We start from the raw sequence: 17,701 nt of genomic DNA, 5'->3' as shown, positions 1-17,701 counted from the left end.
TAATTTTGCAAATAAAGTTGTCAAACATTCCCTGGTTCCAGCTTCTCAATTGTGAAGATTTCCTGCTGTTCTATATCCTATGTGATGATACACTGAAAATGTGGACTTTTGGAAAGAACAAAAACTTTTGTTGTAAGAAACCATGATGGGATTTTTTAAAGAAATACAAAAGAAATAATGAAAAATTGTTTCATTCATCAATCATATTTATAGCAAAAATAAACAGGATCATTAAAGAAAGAAAATGTAGAGGGAGTAGCCTATTGTACTAAAATGAACCTTTTCTATTTAAAGGTTTTATATGCAAGAATTGTAAAGCAAATCTACAAAGCATGACTCATATTTGTTTTTACAATGAGTGAATTCATTGTAATGTAACTTAAAAAACAAGACCTATATATAATCAGTTGTCCATTCCCCTTCAAACTCCTGCTCAACCTTTCTTTTAAGTTTAGAAAGAGACATTTTATTGTGAAGGGGTAAATCAGAGCACGGTTTGTGACAACTCAAATTGAGCATAACTTGTTAACTATGAACTGAAATAAAGAGTCCAGTTTTTGGGTTTGGTTTCAATTTTGCAGTCTTACTAGAAATGTTATTACCCAGAACTAAAAAAGTGGGGGAAACAAAAATGGAGAAATGTATTTGTAATATTTTGTGCCTGCTGATTTAAGACATAAATGTATAAACAGAGATTTAGAAGAGAGGACTCCAAACTAAAACACAACACTATGACATGGTGATACATTTAATTAATTAGTCGAAAAACACTGCAAGATAAACAAGACTAGCATGAGAAACACAGCAGGACATGCCAGGAATGCAAGATCTACTTTAGTGTTTCAGAGTTTCTGCAGAACTTCATGTTATGAAATGCATTTACCGAGAGTGAAATAATTAAAGTGAATAAATAAAAGTGCCCTTTTGGTGTCTGGTCAACATTTTTCTCATGACCACAGCATTTCTAAAACCCTAGCTGTAGTCCTATAACCTCGAGCAGCTTACTCATGTTGATATGGCTTCAAAGATTTTTTTTAAATATCTGCTATTGCTACTTTGAGTCATTCTTTGATTTATGCTACAGTCAGAGTTTGATAATACGTTCCTATGATTGTAGTAAGGGTTATAAATAAAATGGCCTGTTCAGTTGACAACCTCATCATGCGTCGGGAGGCTTGAGATTTAAAACGAAAACATTGTTTTTCTTAACAGCTGCCGTGGTGTGTTGGACTGGCAGTCTGAGATAACAAGACTGGCCATCACAGATAGAGGATGACCCAGTGTGAAGCGGTTTGTTTTAAACCTGCAATGCTTTTCAAAAACAACCCTTTCAACACTTTTTTTAAAAACTCAGAATCTGTCTATTTGTATTCCCGTCTGCCTCCAAAGCTCTGTGACAATGGTTGTAACCTCCTCAATCAAAACAAGGTTTATGTGTAGTGTATGAAGTGGTGTCTATTGAAAAAAAGGGGAAATAATAACACCTAATAGTCAGTCTGTCAGATGAGCCCATCTGCTGTAAAGGAAACAAAAATAAATGTAACCAGATTTGAATATCTACCATTTGAGGCTGACGCAGAGAGGATGGATCAAAGCGGAGAGAGACATACTGGAGGGGGGGGAGCAATCATAAACACATTGTCTCATTTTAATAAGTGAGGGGAATGGTTTCTAAACCACGCGTACCATCAAGTTTCATGCATGCGTGTGTGTGTGTGTGTGTGTGTGTGTTTGTGCGTGTGTTGGGGTAAAGTGAAGTATATCAAAACATAGCTAATGAGGGTTGGGTTAAAAATGGGTGTGTATGAAATATTGATGGCAAGCTGCATTTTTATCTTGAGAATAAGACACCTGGTTTCCACAGCAAGTTATGAACACAATAACAGCAGCGTATATGAAGAGCAATGACAGGGGTCAGTACTAAAAATATACTGCTTTTCATCCATCAACCATCCATCTCCAGCTCATCTGGGTTTAATAAGCAAATACAGAAGTGTAATTTCCAGCTGTTCATAACTATTCAGGCAGGCACTCACAATCTAGGAGTTTTTAAAAATGGGTGTAAAAACTTTTTAGTACATTAAATGTGAGAGAGAAGAACTAAAGTGTTGTGATTTATTAAATGTATTTTTTTGTGTGTAATGAATAATACCTACAATAATTTAATCTACATGTCACAACATTTAAAGGATGATTTCACCATTTTTTCAGGTCTGTGTTAAAACCACATTCAGGTTGAAACAGGTTTTGCTCACTGTAATCATTTCTCTTGCTCATATTGGCCATTGGGAGATCACTTCCTAATGTGCTTTAAATGGGAGTGATGGAGTATGAAGTCCACAGTCCTCATTCTGTGTGGAAGTGCATTATAAAGTTTATGTGAAGTTAATATGAAAGAGGTCATATGATTTGACTAACTTGGATTTCTGAACCCTTGTGTTAATTTAAAACTTGGCATTGCATGCGAGTAGTTTTCCGTTATTTAATTTCAGTCAGTCCATTTAGGGCCAGACAGAAGTATTTAAACATCTATTGGATGACTTGTCATTACATTTTTGACAGAAAATTATGGTTCTGAGGGGATGATCTTTTATGAGTACAATCATGTGGTGACTTTTCTATTGTGTGAAATGTCTCATATTTGATGGGTTGTTGTGAAATTGTGGAGAAGACATTAATGTCATTCCAGGATGAACTGTAACAACTTTCATCCAGACTATTCATTATCATTTATCAGGTCAAAATTTCAGTTTGTCCAGTACTCAACCAAAAACCTGCAAAACATTTCCATCAGCCTCAGCTGTACTTTAACATTTGGCTCAAAGCTCCCAGGGAGCCACCAGCACAGCTGCAGACTCATGCTCATTTCATACAAAATGTCTATGTACTGAGGCTTTTTTTGGCTTTGTTTTGGGGTTCTTTCCCTTTTTTTCATATTTGTAAAATGTGTTAGAATAAAATCGGTACACTTAAAGCTGCAGTCTGTAACTATTTTTGTGTTATATTTGCCACTATAAGTCCACTTTTTTCTAAAACTACAGACTGCAGCTTGAAAGACTTACAGCAACATTTCAAACAAGTGAATGTAACAGAATCATCTCTTTTTTTTTTTCTTCTTAAGATTTATTTTTTGGCTTTTTTTGCCTATATCTGACAGCGGGTGGCAGAGACGGCGACAGGAAACGGAGAGAGAGGGGAATGACCTGCAGCAAAGGTCCCTTGCTGGAATCAAACCAGGGATGTGGTTTGCGCCTTGACCACTCAGCTACCAAGGCACACCCATCATCATCATTCTCATGTCCACTTATTATTCACACATCACAATAGCTCACTCAAGTTCAGGGTTTTCTACAGTTTTATTTACAACTTTACAGTTTTTTGTAATATACTGGCGTCGTGAGAGTTTTCCAAAATGTATTTAGTTACAGTATTTATTAATAATGGAGAAATAACAAGTGTTTCACTTTTGGTGGCCTTAAAAGCAACGTGGTCACCCTGTTTCAAATAGCCAGAGAGTTTTCTAGCTCGTCTTATTCAAGTATATCATGTTCATTAAAAAAAAGAAAGAATAAATAAAATCATAAACACAATCCTCCAATGAGTCTAATGAAATAAGACAAAGACGGATATTGCACCATTTGATGGCACGTACCAAATGTTGTATCTTGTCAAAATTATTAATGATGCATACATCAAATACTTATAAATTCAAATTTAGCAACACCAATATTCACAAATAAAAACCCAAACCACGAGTCTGTATACATATATGTATATAGTGCTAATAGAAACATAATTGTTACAGATTGAACAGAATAAGTCAGAATGAACAAATACCTTTGAGGTTCTCTCTATTGTACCCATCAGTAACTATATATGACTCATGCCCTTTGTTCCTGAGTGGTTAAGTGCAATGTGCAATATGTTTGCTTCCTTTTATAAAAGGAGGGAGAGTAGATATATATGGAGTTGGATTTGTGGTGGGAAATAACTGGCTGGTGGCTTTGGCCTTAGTATTGGTGCAGTGAGTATTTAAAATTGCTGTGGCATGTGGTCAGTAGAGAAGCCCTTAGCCGATCCAAAGGATGGATATTAGGGCAAATCAAAAACAGCCTAAAATGAATGTGATAATGTGCCAATCCTTTATTAAGTGTAGTTCATATTGTTCACCTCAGCCTGCTAGTTTTGTCACGCTGCTTTCCATCACAACGGCTGGTCCCTACAGCACGAGCATTTTGTTGTATTATGTGAAAGGTGTGTATGATAAGTTATTTAATTATTCAGGCACACCAGTGCTACTGATTGACACTGAGGTTGGCAAAAAAAAAACAGATTTTCTAAGCTCCAACGTCAGCTAATCTGTTACCCTTCCTCTCTCTTTATAAGAAAAGATCAGTGTACAAAATATTCAGGTAGCAGCTTATCATCTTTAGCTGCCACTTCACCGTTGACATGTCACTGGTGAAATTCGTAGCAGCTGAGTAACTTAATAACAGGCCACAATTAAGCTTTAAGATAATTTGTAAGGGAAAAAACTCCACTTTGTAACACCACTGTACAACTGAGAGTGGACTGTGTTTTTTTTTTAGTTTCCACAGCACCAACATAGTGCTACATCACATCTGTTTCAAGGAGAGGATTGGATTTGGTATCAGCTGATATTTGAAATTAAAAGGACTTGGATTGGGATTTGGGGCTAGTGGTCAGATCATATTGTTCTTCTTCAGTACCTCCAAGTACTGCTGCTTTGCCCTGCTGACAGGGTCCAGCTCCACCCTCGAGGCAGAGCCCACTGGTGACATACGGGCAGAAGCAATGTCCAGCTCTGCTGTGGCTGAGGGGCAGAGACATCACACCATGGTTACACACCTTTATACAGCAGCGTGTCGCATGCTACACCTACGATTTCATGAGAGAAACATGGGAGAATCTGTGCCGTGTTTCAGGCTTCAGGGCACTCACCATTGTTTAATTCCTTTGATATGTTTCGATCCAACTCGCTCTGCATCTGGAGGGAAAAAAAAATCAAAAATATGCTGTTAGATTTCAGTTCTGATGCTTTGGTGGTCAACGTCAGCTAATACAGGCTAAAAAATATGATTTAGAAGAGAGGACTCCAAACTAAAACACAACACTGTGACATGGTGACACATTTAATTAATTAGTTGAAAAACACTGCAAGAAAAACAAGACTAGCATGAGAAACACAGCAGGACATGCCAGGAATGCAAGATCTACTTTAGTGTTGAGTTTCTGCAGGCTTTTTGATGTTGCCTTTTACACCTTACAGCCAGCGTCAATACAGTCAACTGAAATCACATTTCTCCCCTAATGGCAGAAATAGTCTTAATATTGTGGTTTCAATCTAACTTTAAATTTGTTTCATGAATAGTTGAATGAATTAAACACTATATTAGATTTTTAAAAAGTTGGATTTAAAGCTCATTTTAGCTTTACTTCCTTAATTCATCTGTTTTCAGTCCTAAAATGAAGTTGAAAAAAACAAAATCAAAGAATGAGAGTAACATTCACTCAATTTTGTTAGTGCAGCTTTTTTTTGTAAATCAAAAAGATTTTCTTTGTGTTTTCCTTTAGGTAGGTGAAAGGTAAAATACAGTACAAAGATAGTGAACTCCAAAATACACATTGATATAATTATATTAAACATAATAATATTGTACAATATACAGAATGAGTGTATGTCATATGTGTTGGTATGAAGTATGTATCAATGTGTGTGGGATAGCCACATCTCTGTATATACAGTTCTTTATGTCTGTGGATTGATTTGCTCTGATGTGTTTTCTTATGCCGGACAATGATTTACTGATGTTTGTTCTGACTCAATATCAATTAGATGTCCTTTTCTGTAAAAATCCAAAGGCTTCTGATGAAGGGCGAGAGATTAGTTGACCCTATGATCCTCATGTCAAATGCTTGCTGGTGGTGATGTTCAATCATGTTTAAAATTGACATTTTTACCAACTACAAATCAGCACTTTAATAAATGCTGCATCATTTCTTCTCTACCAGACAACCTCAAAGCATGGAGAAAGCCGACCCAATGTAGAGATTCAAGAGGAGGGATTAGAAGAAACACAGACTTAAACTAGTAGAGTCAATCAGATAACAAGCCACACAAAAGGGTTCCTGCACAATCATATTAATCTGGGATATTCCACGTTAAGATGCCTTTTAGTTATGATAAACAATAAATAGTGTAATGGAAATTTAAAATACAACTGTAGCTTTCTCTACCTTTTCAAAATAGGTGATTTCAATAACAGGGTTAACAATTTTCTTTTTGTACTTTACCACTTAAAAAAATTTATGAAGCTCATTGGCTCGTCAACTTTTACAATCTGCAACTTCTCCAGTCTCTTTTTCGCTGCATGAACCCTGAACATCATGGTTGCATGTACGTGTGGGCCCACCAGCAGGGTGAAGTGAACAGCAGCCAATCAGACAGTGAGCTAAACACATCTACACACCTGGTTATGAGTCTGGCTGAAGAGAGGAGAGGTGAGAGACAGACTTTTGAGCTAGAAGCTAAAAAAGTCAGAAATAGAAGACAGGTTAGGTGTAAAGTCCCGCTACCGTGAAGAGAAGAGACAGTGTGAAGAGGAAACAATGTAAATGACGAAGAAAACAACAAACAGGGAGAAGAAGTAAGCTTGGTTTTTAAGGTCTTCTTGGAGAGGAAGACAGGTGTTTTGGAGAATTTAGTAAGCTGTTAAATCACTTTCATAACTTATCTTTTAAAAGATTTGTAGGATTTATTGACATGTAAGGCCCTATTTTAACAATCTAAAGCGCGTGGTGCAAGTGCCTTTGGGGCGTGTCCAAATCCACTTTTGCTATTTTAACGGCGGAAAAATGGTCACTGTGCCAGGCATGGTCTAAAAGGGATTGACTTAAGTCCCCTCATTAATCATAGGTGTGTTTTGGGCGTAACATGTGGTAAACCAAGTAGTAGAGTATCATCTCCCATTCCCTTGCTATTATAACGGCGCATTTACCCAGCAATGCGTTTCAAAAATAGTTACTTTTGCTGAAAGGAAAGTTGGCTGATGAGCTGCTAACCTCACATGTAATTCATATAAAGTCACAAACATGTCAGTCAGTGGTGTGGGACTTCTTCGGAATAATGAGACAGATAAAACACAAGCCATCTGCAATCTATGCAACGGGAGCATCTGCAAAAAGTTTCAACACAACAATGACGACATTGATCGGATGGGTAAATTAAGACATTACAGCCGACCTCACATATTGCATAAAATCCAAAATATCGGCCGATCCGATATAGCTGATCGGATCGGCGGAAAGGCTAAATATTATATTACATTTCTGCTGTCATTCTGTTCCACTAGATGCCACTCAATTCTACACACTGCACCGTTAAACATTTTTTCCATGATCTGAAATATTTTATGTATTAATGCCTCAAAACCCCATAAATGAATAAGTATCTGGACACTAACCTGTGCATAAAAAGCAACAACTTCAAAGAAAACACCACCAGTTACACAATAACAACACTGGAGATAAAAACGGCCAAAAGCAATCCAACCTGTCTACATAAACAACATAAATGTAATTTTCATGACTGAATGGATGTGTAAATTAACAGCTGAACAAACCTTGGCCAGGTAGTCCTCCACCCTGCTGTTCGGCCCCTCAGTCACAGGGCTGAGGAGGGAGATCCCCAGGCCAAGGCTCCTGTTGAGGGGTCCCAGTGTGGCCCCATAGTTGGCAGGTGAAGCCAAGGAGCCCACATCCAGCGAGGGCCCTCCAAGGCTACCGTTTGCAATGCTGCTGGTGATAAAAGACCTGCTGCGCTCATTAAGCAACTTGGAATTGGCTTCTCCGAGCCGACTGTTGGCCCTGTGGAAGTTAAACATATCAAATTACCACAGCCTGTCTGATTACACCATACCATACTGCCTTTAGTGTCAAGAGTACTTGTTCAAAGATAGTATATGTGAAATGAGTTTAGCAGTTTTTCAACCCTTAGAGACCCTGTTTACACTTGGTTTTAAAATGCTGTTGGGCGATCAGATCATAAATGGACAGTGCTAAATACAAGTGAGAACGACCATCAAAGCGCATTGTGATCCAATCACTCAAAAATCTAATCACTTTGTACTCAATGGTTGGAATAGCCTGTAAATTTATATTAGTTCTTCAAACACTTTTGTTTTCTTAGCTAGCCTATGTGAAACATATATGTCGCTTGTCTGGCAACACACTAACGTAATAACTCTGCTTTGGGACCTTGGACCTTCGAAGTACAAGTGATGTAGGCAGTGACAAAATCTGAACATGAGCTGAGCACCTCGGAGATGCATGACACACACAAATACACAAATATGAACGGTAATGTGTGTCGTCTGTCCTCTTGTGTTCGGATCACCGAAACACATTTTAAGCCAAGTGTAAACAGCCTCTTAAATATGAGGCAAAAGCACTGGCTTCTGCAGGGCCTCATCTGGAAATACTGGTAAAGTGTAAATTGTTGATTCAAATGTTATTCTTACCTATCTAGTTTGGCATTCAGGGACTTGCGGAGGCGCAGCTCCTCTGCGTAGAGCTGGCGGTATCGCTCTAGCTCTGTGCGTGTTGAGTCTCTTTGGCTGACACTGTCCTGCTGAGTGGTTCGGACCCGTCCGAGTTCCCCCTCCAGCTCCCGGATCTTCTGCTCCAGTTGGGAGCGCAGGTTTGCCTCATTGGATGCTTTAATCTGATCCAATGCTTCTTGGGATGCTGCCTGGGACTGGGAGATGAACAGACACCATCATATTCAAATCTGTTACTGATGTTTTAGTAGACATATAGTAACTGCCACAATAAATATGCATCATATTTTATTCAGTAATTTGTTTTCTAATTTCTGTTTACCTTTTATGTTTCTGTTTTTATTGTGTTACATAAAATGTGATTGATATTTACCAGTACTGTGTTTTTTTGGACAATTACAATCCTAAAACAACATAAAAATGTATTGACTAGATTTTTTACCTGCAGAAAGAGGTTAACCTGCTCCAGTTTCTGTTGTATTTCCTGACGGGCCCTATCCTCCGCGTCACGCCGGTACTGTTCTGCGTGGCTCTGCTCTATCTGAGAGGATTCCATTCTGCGTCTCAGGTCCAATACCTCCTCCTCCAACTGCCTCTTACTCCTCTCCAGTTGGTCATTACTGTGATTCAAGCTCTTCAGGGAGGCCAGCTGATCCTTAAGCTCACTGTTCAGCTTTTCTAAGTGGCTGCGGCGGGATGATTCCTTATCCAACTGTCCCTGCAGATCGTCCACCTGGTGGATGGTGGAAATGTCTAAGGTCAAAGGTTTTTGTAAAAGCGGAGGTCTCAAACTCTACAACATACAATAGTACAATAAATATATTAGTCAGACGCTTAAACCTAAATCTACATTAGATGCACAAACCTTTTCTTTCATTCGTCCAACGGCACCCTCAGCCTGGCTGTGTCGGCCTGCGTCTATCCTTTGACTGCTCATTGGAGAGGCAAACTCAGCTCCACCCGTGTCCTGATCCCGCAGTTTCTTCTTTGCAGTCTTTAGTAGAGTTCGCAACCTGATATACATTAGCATAGATACAGTAAACTAGTAAGTAAATAAAAAAATCAAATACACAAAATGAAAATCCAATACAAACCTGTTTGATAAACAACTTCTAGTAATTAAGTGATATAAATATTAATATGCTGCACAACACAGTTAAAGTTAAAATATGTTACATAATAATCTCTTTTAATTTCTTCTTTTGTTCCAGTACATTACATATAGCCTACAACCAAGATAATTATGTGTGACAAAAAGAATGAAACAAGTTCAGATTTAAAACACACAACCTCTAACTAAAGGCAAATTTACAGCTAAGAATTTCACTTCAATGTAATACGGTACAGCAACAAAAAACAACCAATATACATTAAAAAAATTAAAAAACAAACACCTTACACCAGATGAAAACACTGATGAGCCACAGCCACATAAGCCAGGAAAGACTGCGCTCTACTGATCCTGGGTGTGTCTAAATAGTAGGAAGAGGTTCTGCCATAGGTGAGGAGGGTGCGAGGAGGAAGTTAGGAGTCACCTGTACATTTCTTTTTGAAGTTCTGCGTTTCTCTTCATTTCCTGATCCAGACGAGTATCTATAGCCTTCTTCTGCTCTGATATTTTCTTGGCTTTCTTCTTTTCTATCTCCATCTGGAACACAAGCCACAGGCAAATGACTCTTAGGACTCACAGTATAACATCTTTTCTGGAGAAATGGGTACTCATTTTATCCTATATACTATTAGCCTGCAAATTAATTCACAGTTATGATCACCTGTGAGCTGAGTTCTCCTTTTTCCTTTTCAAGCTCTGCTAGACGCAGTCCTAACTTAGAGCGACTCTTCAGCTCCTCCTCCCACAATGCCTGAGAGTCCTGGGCTGTGTGAGACAGCATGCTCTGCTTCTGGACCTAAGGGCAAAGAGAAAAAGGGAGGTAGTTCTCAAATAAAAATATTTATTTGTCCTTTTTAAATTGTTTGCTTTTATTAGACACGTGTATTACATGCATTATAGTTTTGTATTATAGTGAGGAAACAAAATATGTCACCAACCTCTCTGCTGAGCTGGTCTTCCAAAGTCATCTTACTGCTTTGGAGGTTTGTAACCAAGTCCTCCAAATGACCTCTGACCTAAAGAAATAAAAAAAAGGATTAAAATTATCATTTATAATGATGTTTCAATTTGTGTTTCTGCCGTGATTTTTTTGTATAATCACTTTAAAAAGTTGAGGACACTTTAGACTAAAGGGAGTAACATGCATCATGCAGCTCGAAACAGAAGGAGGAAAAGACCCCACATACCAAGATCAAGCTTGAGGGAGAACACATTGTGATGTCACAGAGGAAAAACCCAACCCAACACATACCTATTACAATCTTTACATGTTTAAATTACTGGAAAAAAGTACACAAAGCCCAAGTGCATTTGATTTCTTAATACAAACTGTATGATTCTATGATTTCCACCAGCTAATAGTATTTATGTGAATTTATTATGAAAAACAGAGGTAAACCCACACAGAGAAACTAAGCCTACATCCACAATACCAACCCCTCCTCCAGTTGCGCTGTCAGATAGCTGGAAAAAGATTGCATATCTTAAAATGTGACAGTGACTCTGTAATGAAAAAACAACTATCTGGTTTATCAAAATTAAAAAGTATTAAGTTATTCAATTTTGGACATACCCTCCCATTCACTTAAATGAAAAAGCGTGTCCAAACTTTTGACTGATATATACACACACACATACATACATACATACACATACATATATACATATACATATATGAAAATAAATGTGTGTGTGTGTGTGTGTATGTGTATAGGTAATTAGGTTAGATTTGCAGCACTCACCATGGTAGCCTCCTGTGCTGTTTTCTGAAGCGCATTTATTTTGTTGGACTGTTGTTTTGCAGCAGCCTCCAACCTGGCGTTCTCTATCTCCAGCCTAATGTGACATTACATTAACACTGCATCAACAGCATTCATAAACTGTATATAAAAACACATCTTAACTTATGGCCTTAAAATGCTTTTAATTCATATTTAAAAATCATTACAGTACTAAAGTAGAAATTTTATTTTACATGATTCATTAAATTGATTTTGCATATGCGGCATCTGATCAAATAAAACAAATTAGTGCAATATGATGTGTGTGTGTGTTAATACACACCTTTGCACAGCTTCCTCTAGCTGTTTGATTGTGGTATCAGAGGCTGCTGAGGTGGACAGTGCCTCCTGGAGTTTCTGAGCAGCAATGGCAAGTTCCTTTTCCCTTTCATCCAGACTGTTCTTCAGACTGTTAATGCGTCTCTCAGACTGCACATATTGGTCTTCACTTTCCTCTAGCTATGTGACAGAGACAGCATCCAAATCATCAGCAATGTCAACAGCAGACTCAATTCAGTGTATAAACAGGGTAAAAGTTATACAGTTTAATGCATTTGCATCACAATTAACACATCTGGTATCAAAGATGTGCTGAAAATATGCAGACACAAGGTGGCACTGTCACCTGCCTTTACCTTTCCTTTGAGCCTGTCCATGTCTTTGAAGAGCCGTGCTTTCTCTTCCTCCAGGTCATTGCGATAACGTGCGTTGACCTCCAGAGAAGCTTCACTCATAGATCGCTTCTTTAGGGAGTCAGCTAGCTCCTGCTGCAGCTGCCTTAGACTAGTCTGTACTCAGAAAGAATCCAGACACAGCAGGGTTTGGTTAGATATAGTGTGAGATCCTTAACTGGAAAGGACATGACATATGGAAGAAAGGCTAAAAGTGGGACTAGAGGAAGAGGTAAGGTAATCCTCTTACCCTGCAGAGTCCTAATCTCACCTCTCTTTCATTCTTCTCTTCTTCTAACTTGAAGATCTGATCTCGGAGATCAGCTGCCTTACTGGCGAGTTCCTTATTTCTCTCCTCCACCAGTTGTACCCTCTCTTCACAGTCAGAGCGCAGCTTGGACAGAATGTCACTGAAGCGCTCTTGGGCATCTGTGACAGCACGCTCCTTTGCAACACCTTTGTTTTGGGCCTCCTCTAGCTGTTGCCGTAATAACATGCCCTCACTCTGGGCTTGGGCTAACCGCTCCTGCGTAGTCTCTTGGCGTGCTCCAGCACGGCTGACCAGATCCTTCTCAGCTTGCAGAGCCATTTCCAGCCCCTTTACATGTGAGACTGCCTGGTCCTTCTCCCGCTGCAGGACGTCCAGCAGCAGGCCCTTCTCTGTCAGCTGCAGCGTGCCCCGATGAACTTCGTTCTCCAAGCTGTTGGCACGTGCCTCTGACTTGGCCAGCTTCTGAGACAGGCTGCTGACTGCCTCACGCTGACTGGCTGCTTCACCTGTTGGAATAAATGAATGGAGTGACAAACAATCAGTCCAGACCCACCACGCATAACACCGTCTCAAAGAGCCACTCAGTATAAGCAAAGATACAAAAATGTATCTAAAATAAATGCCTTGCTTGACATGAGGAAGTGATTCATAAAATGTCAGTTATCACCATTTACAATTTAAACTACAAATTTAAAAAGTGGGCTGTTAATGGTAAAAACTACTTCAATTACTAACTTGTGAATCTGTCTTTAAGACGCTGGTGTTCATCCTTCTCCCGGAGCAGAGCTTTCTCTGTGTCTGTGTGAGCTGCCTGGCAACGCTCAGCCTCCTGTATGGCCCCAGCCAGACGGATACGAGCTGAGTCGACCTCTGTCGCCAGTGTCTCACGAGCCTGCCGCTCATTCTCCAGGCGGGTTGTGGTTATAGCCAACTCTGACTTTAAGGTTGTCATCTGGTTATTGCAGGTGAAGACAGTCTGGGTCAGAGCTTCATTGTTGAGTTTCAGATCTCGTCGGGCATCTTCAAGCTGTTCCTTGAGGGCCTCGTTCTCCTCCAAAAGATGTCTCTCTTTGAGGCTGTCGTTGGCCTGCAAATGTTCAAGGTCGGTTCTCAGAATGCTCAGCTTTTCCTGTAAGGTGGAATTCAGCTGGAGCAGCTCTCTCTCCCTGTCAGTGGCTTCAGTGAGCTGAGACAAGGCCTGTGGACAACATTTTGGATTTTGAAGTGCATTACTTAATATCAAGATTTGATATATACAAATACCATTAGCAATATCACACGGTATCACTCTTATTTTACAATTTCTAAACTTTTTAGAAGCATAAAGCTACACAATTAGTGAAAACTTTTACAATACCTCATCTAAACCATAAACCAAGGGAAAAATGTTCTAAATTGATGGATGTCACTTTTGTTAGAATTACCTCATTGCTTTTGTTAAGGTTTCTTTTGTTCTCCTCCTCGATCTCCTGCTGCTTACGGAGATGGCTATTGAGCAGATTCTCCTGCAGGGTCCGTGCACTGCGCTCCTGAGCCAGCAGCCTCTGAGTCTCACTGTGGTCCTCCTCAAGCTGGGTGGTTGACATGTTACTCATTAATGCAATAACCATATATAAACCAAATAACTACCTGACAAGACAACTACTGATAAAACACTCATAGCACTCCCATAAATTATGAATCTCAGAACAATTGCTAAGCCAAGTTATATATGAAAACACAGTCATATCAATACAATCAAATCATTATGAAAAAAAAAAAATCACAGCACTACAGATGTTTACGCAGGTGTACCTGTTTCATGTTGTTGACCAGTGTTCTCATCTCAAGCTCCAGGTTTCGGAGGGTGAGCTCCACCTTCTGTCTCTCCTGAATCTCAAACTGCTGCTGCTCCTCTGTCCTCCTCAGTTTATCTCTGGTGGTGTTGTACATCATAGTGGCATTGCGGCCATTTTCTTGCTCCTGCTTCAGCTGAAATCTATACAAATTGTCCGATGTTTTAAAAAAAAAAAGAAAAAAAAAAAGAGGCAAAAATAGGTCAGGCAGGTATTACGTACCAAATATGAGGAGACAAAGACAATGTAAAGAAGTGACTACACAGTACTCTACGCTTTCAGAAAAGGAAGTAGTTCTTACTTGAGGTTTGTGACTTCAGTCTGCAACTCCAGCTGGTTGCGCTCCAAGGCAGACTTAACATCTTTGACTTCTTCCAGAGAGCTCTTCAACTCTGCCCTCTCTATATCCAGCTGGCTCACCTTGTCTGACAGGTATGCATGACGGCTTCTTGCCTTTTGGATGGAGCGCTCGTATTCATGGAAAATGTTCTGCAGTTTCACCATACTTCTGGAGTCTGAGAGATATAATATGAAAGTGTTTGAAATGGAGTCTTATGAGACTCTTTAAACCAGTTCATGTTTCAGAGGTGCATTATGTAAATGTACAGTGCATATCTTGCAAAATAAATGCACAGAAAGACACTTAATGACAATGAATAATTACTAGCTCCTAAAAAGCTGAAATAATTAAATAAATAATTCAGCATTAGAATCTGCTGAATCAGTACCAAAAGTGGCTGAGTCCAGCTTCTGAATGAGGAGGGACGCATGACGATAGCCTGAAGTGGGAGAGTCAATGTCATCTGTTGCCGTGTCTGAAGACTGAGTGAGTTCATCAAAGTCTTCTGCCATCTCCATTTCTCCAGGGTTCTGAAGATAAAAAGAATATTTAGTCTTATATTAATTACTTTTTCTCATTATAGACTGCAGTTAAAAGAGTCATTTTCAGAATATGCAAATTGGTTCCACACAGAACTTGTGTTTTACCTCGTCGTCTTTCTGCTGTTCACCAGTTGGCAACCTGGCGCCAGCAAAAAAAACAAAAAAAAAACAAGAAAAATGGGAGTTATTTGGGAAACAGATACTTGCGCATCTCAAACTCAGTATGTTTGAGATGTGGAGAAAAGTTGTTGGAAGTGTAATGGTATAATGCAGTATACGATTCCGTTTTTTAAAAATATTTGTGGTTAGTCATGCAATTATTTTGGGAAGAAGATGATCAAAATCAAGAAAAAGTGATTATTACCCACCACCAATAATATTGAGGTTTGTTCGGACTGAATGCAAAGTGAATTTTCACCTCAGTTTATATAAGTTCATGCCTAGAACAATACAATATTGCAGACAAAATGTATCTCCCTTTTCATCATGTCTATTTATTTTTCACTTTGCATGGACACCTCGATTTGCACTGCCTGGCGCATCTGTGTCTGTTCATATTTGCAGGCTACTTTCTCTCTACTTTGTAAGCAATCATGCTGCCTCCATAATTCACTCCGCGTTCAGTCTGAAGTCCCCCTCTGGGTTAGTGACAGAAAAGTGAAACAAAGGTGGCATACTGCATATATACCTTCCTTCATCGTCCGACACATCACTTAAAGTGCTATCATCAAACACAGAGAAGGGATCCCCATTAAGATGGGTGTTGGTCTGAGGGGCTGTGCTGCCCCCTCTGACCAGCTCTGGCTGTAAGGTCTCCACTACAGCTTGTCCTTCCTGTTTGCTGTTATTGTAGATCTGCTGGAGTGGGAGCTGCAGTTGCACTGGTGCCCTGCTGGTGCTATAGAGAGTAAACAACCTGATAGTCAATGAGTTGTTACATCTACACTTTGGAGCCCTGGGTGCTGTAGTTGAGGAAAGACCTCATTAAATTGAATCAATAAAAGACCATTTGGACTGGGCTCTTCTGATGAATGTGTCATTCAAAAACAAATGCATCATTTCTACAAATTGAAGCAAAAAGGCGGGGGGGGGGGGGGGGAGGGATTATCATAAACTCTTGTGGATGATATCTGCTTTCTAAATTTAGAGGAGGTTCTTGAGGTGTTTTTAAAATTAAAGAGCAACAGGTAACATCTGCTAATAATGTACGTAATAATAATAGTAAAGTAATGTACAAAAGTAAGAGAGTTCATACCTCTTGGTGACTGCAGGTTGCTGTTCCTGTTGAGTGGCTCCAACTTGACTTGACAGTTCTTTTCGGCATCCTAGCCTGGAGTCAGGTTTCTCTGTACCCACTCCTTCTGATGCCATACCACCAGCATGCCAGGAAGCATGTTTTTTTTGCGCCTTCATATCAGTCTTGACTGTCTCTTTGCCAACCTGAAATGACAGGAGTAAATTCGGTCATTGGATTTTGATCCAAAATGAAATAGACCAGGGCCAGCCTTTTAAGATGCGTACTTGTACACTTTGTCATACATAATTTAGTGTCACCCCTCCCTTTGGAGACCTAACACCTAGTGTGGTTACTCTATTTGACATAGTATTTTGAGTTAATTACAAGGACGCACAATTCCATGAATTGCAGTGCTCACTGTGATAATTTCAATAACTGAACCAGAAAAACTGCATCAATCTTGAAAAGTCTGAATCAAATGCAAACATCCAAAAACTAGAGGAAATTGTTTTATAAGAGCTTTCCAAACCTAAACCTCAAATCTAAAGAACGTAGAATTCAAAGGCTTTTCCTAATGAGCTAAACACTGAGGCATTTCTTTCTTTTACCAGTTTATGTATGCTGTCAATATGATCATATCAGTGCTGTGGTTCAAACTTTTACATTAGGTAGTAAAGAGCTTATTTTTCTACAAACACCCAAGCATTAAAAAGGCTGGCCAAAAATAGCGTACATACATCTGTTCATCACGGGGGGGGGGGGTTAACCTTTTTAGGAAATGCTGCATTAATAAAAGGCAAACTTCAGCACAACATGCGTTTCCAGGCGGAAAACATATCAGCGACAGCAACACTGTCACAACCGCTCTTCTTTAAAACACAAAGAAGGCTGTTAGTTACATCATCTTCACACATCACCAAGAGAGAGTTTATGCAGTGTATGCAACAGAAGTTATTCCACATAATGACACATGCAAAGCTCATGCATGATGAACAAGTCATGACTAAAGAAGAAGGAAGACTGAACTTTCTGTAGTTTTGGACAACAATAAAGAATGCCCAAAACAACTAAACATCTTAACAACAAGACATTACCAAAGGGTTCTTGAGTGCAAATGACTTTCAACTATTGTTCAATTCTAGATGTATTTATATTTGCATAAAATGACACAAAAATGGAGGGAGGAACAAGCAAGACCGACTTTTCCACATGAAATCACACAAAGCAAAACAAGTATTAAGACATGAAAAATTAACATTTTTTGTTTGAAAGAGCTGATTAAAAGAAATGAAATTAAGTATATGTATAAAACAAAGAGAAAGAGAAGCAATCTA

The 17,701-nt window shown here is 39.1% G+C and overlaps 1 protein-coding gene across 1 annotated transcript in view; it reads right to left on the bottom strand.

The window, feature by feature from the left end:
* Positions 1-4,278: 4,278 nt before the first annotated feature.
* The window catches only part of si:ch211-272n13.3 (ankyrin repeat domain-containing protein 26), a 28,649-nt gene continuing 15,226 nt past the window's right edge, over positions 4,279-17,701 (bottom strand). The window contains exons 23-44 of the mRNA XM_053319891.1: positions 16,386-16,570; positions 15,819-16,028; positions 15,236-15,269; positions 14,977-15,118; positions 14,550-14,763; positions 14,208-14,391; positions 13,838-13,984; positions 13,149-13,611; positions 12,414-12,919; positions 12,107-12,259; positions 11,755-11,930; positions 11,433-11,526; positions 11,113-11,154; positions 10,629-10,706; positions 10,352-10,486; positions 10,115-10,227; positions 9,445-9,592; positions 9,022-9,312; positions 8,541-8,776; positions 7,644-7,887; positions 4,963-5,008; positions 4,279-4,834 (exon numbers count right to left, since the gene is read on the bottom strand). Of these exons, the coding sequence (XP_053175866.1) occupies positions 4,704-4,834; positions 4,963-5,008; positions 7,644-7,887; positions 8,541-8,776; positions 9,022-9,312; positions 9,445-9,592; positions 10,115-10,227; positions 10,352-10,486; positions 10,629-10,706; positions 11,113-11,154; positions 11,433-11,526; positions 11,755-11,930; positions 12,107-12,259; positions 12,414-12,919; positions 13,149-13,611; positions 13,838-13,984; positions 14,208-14,391; positions 14,550-14,763; positions 14,977-15,118; positions 15,236-15,269; positions 15,819-16,028; positions 16,386-16,570 (3,972 nt within the window). The 3' untranslated portion in view covers positions 4,279-4,703. The remainder of the gene's footprint in view (positions 4,835-4,962; positions 5,009-7,643; positions 7,888-8,540; positions 8,777-9,021; positions 9,313-9,444; positions 9,593-10,114; positions 10,228-10,351; positions 10,487-10,628; positions 10,707-11,112; positions 11,155-11,432; positions 11,527-11,754; positions 11,931-12,106; positions 12,260-12,413; positions 12,920-13,148; positions 13,612-13,837; positions 13,985-14,207; positions 14,392-14,549; positions 14,764-14,976; positions 15,119-15,235; positions 15,270-15,818; positions 16,029-16,385; positions 16,571-17,701) is intronic.

The sequence above is a fragment of the Scomber japonicus genome, chromosome 5, assembly GCF_027409825.1.
Source record: "Scomber japonicus isolate fScoJap1 chromosome 5, fScoJap1.pri, whole genome shotgun sequence".
Taxonomy (NCBI): domain Eukaryota; kingdom Metazoa; phylum Chordata; class Actinopteri; order Scombriformes; family Scombridae; genus Scomber; species Scomber japonicus.
The sequence above is the reverse complement of the archived record's forward strand: the minus strand, read 5'-3'. Positions and strand labels throughout refer to the sequence as shown.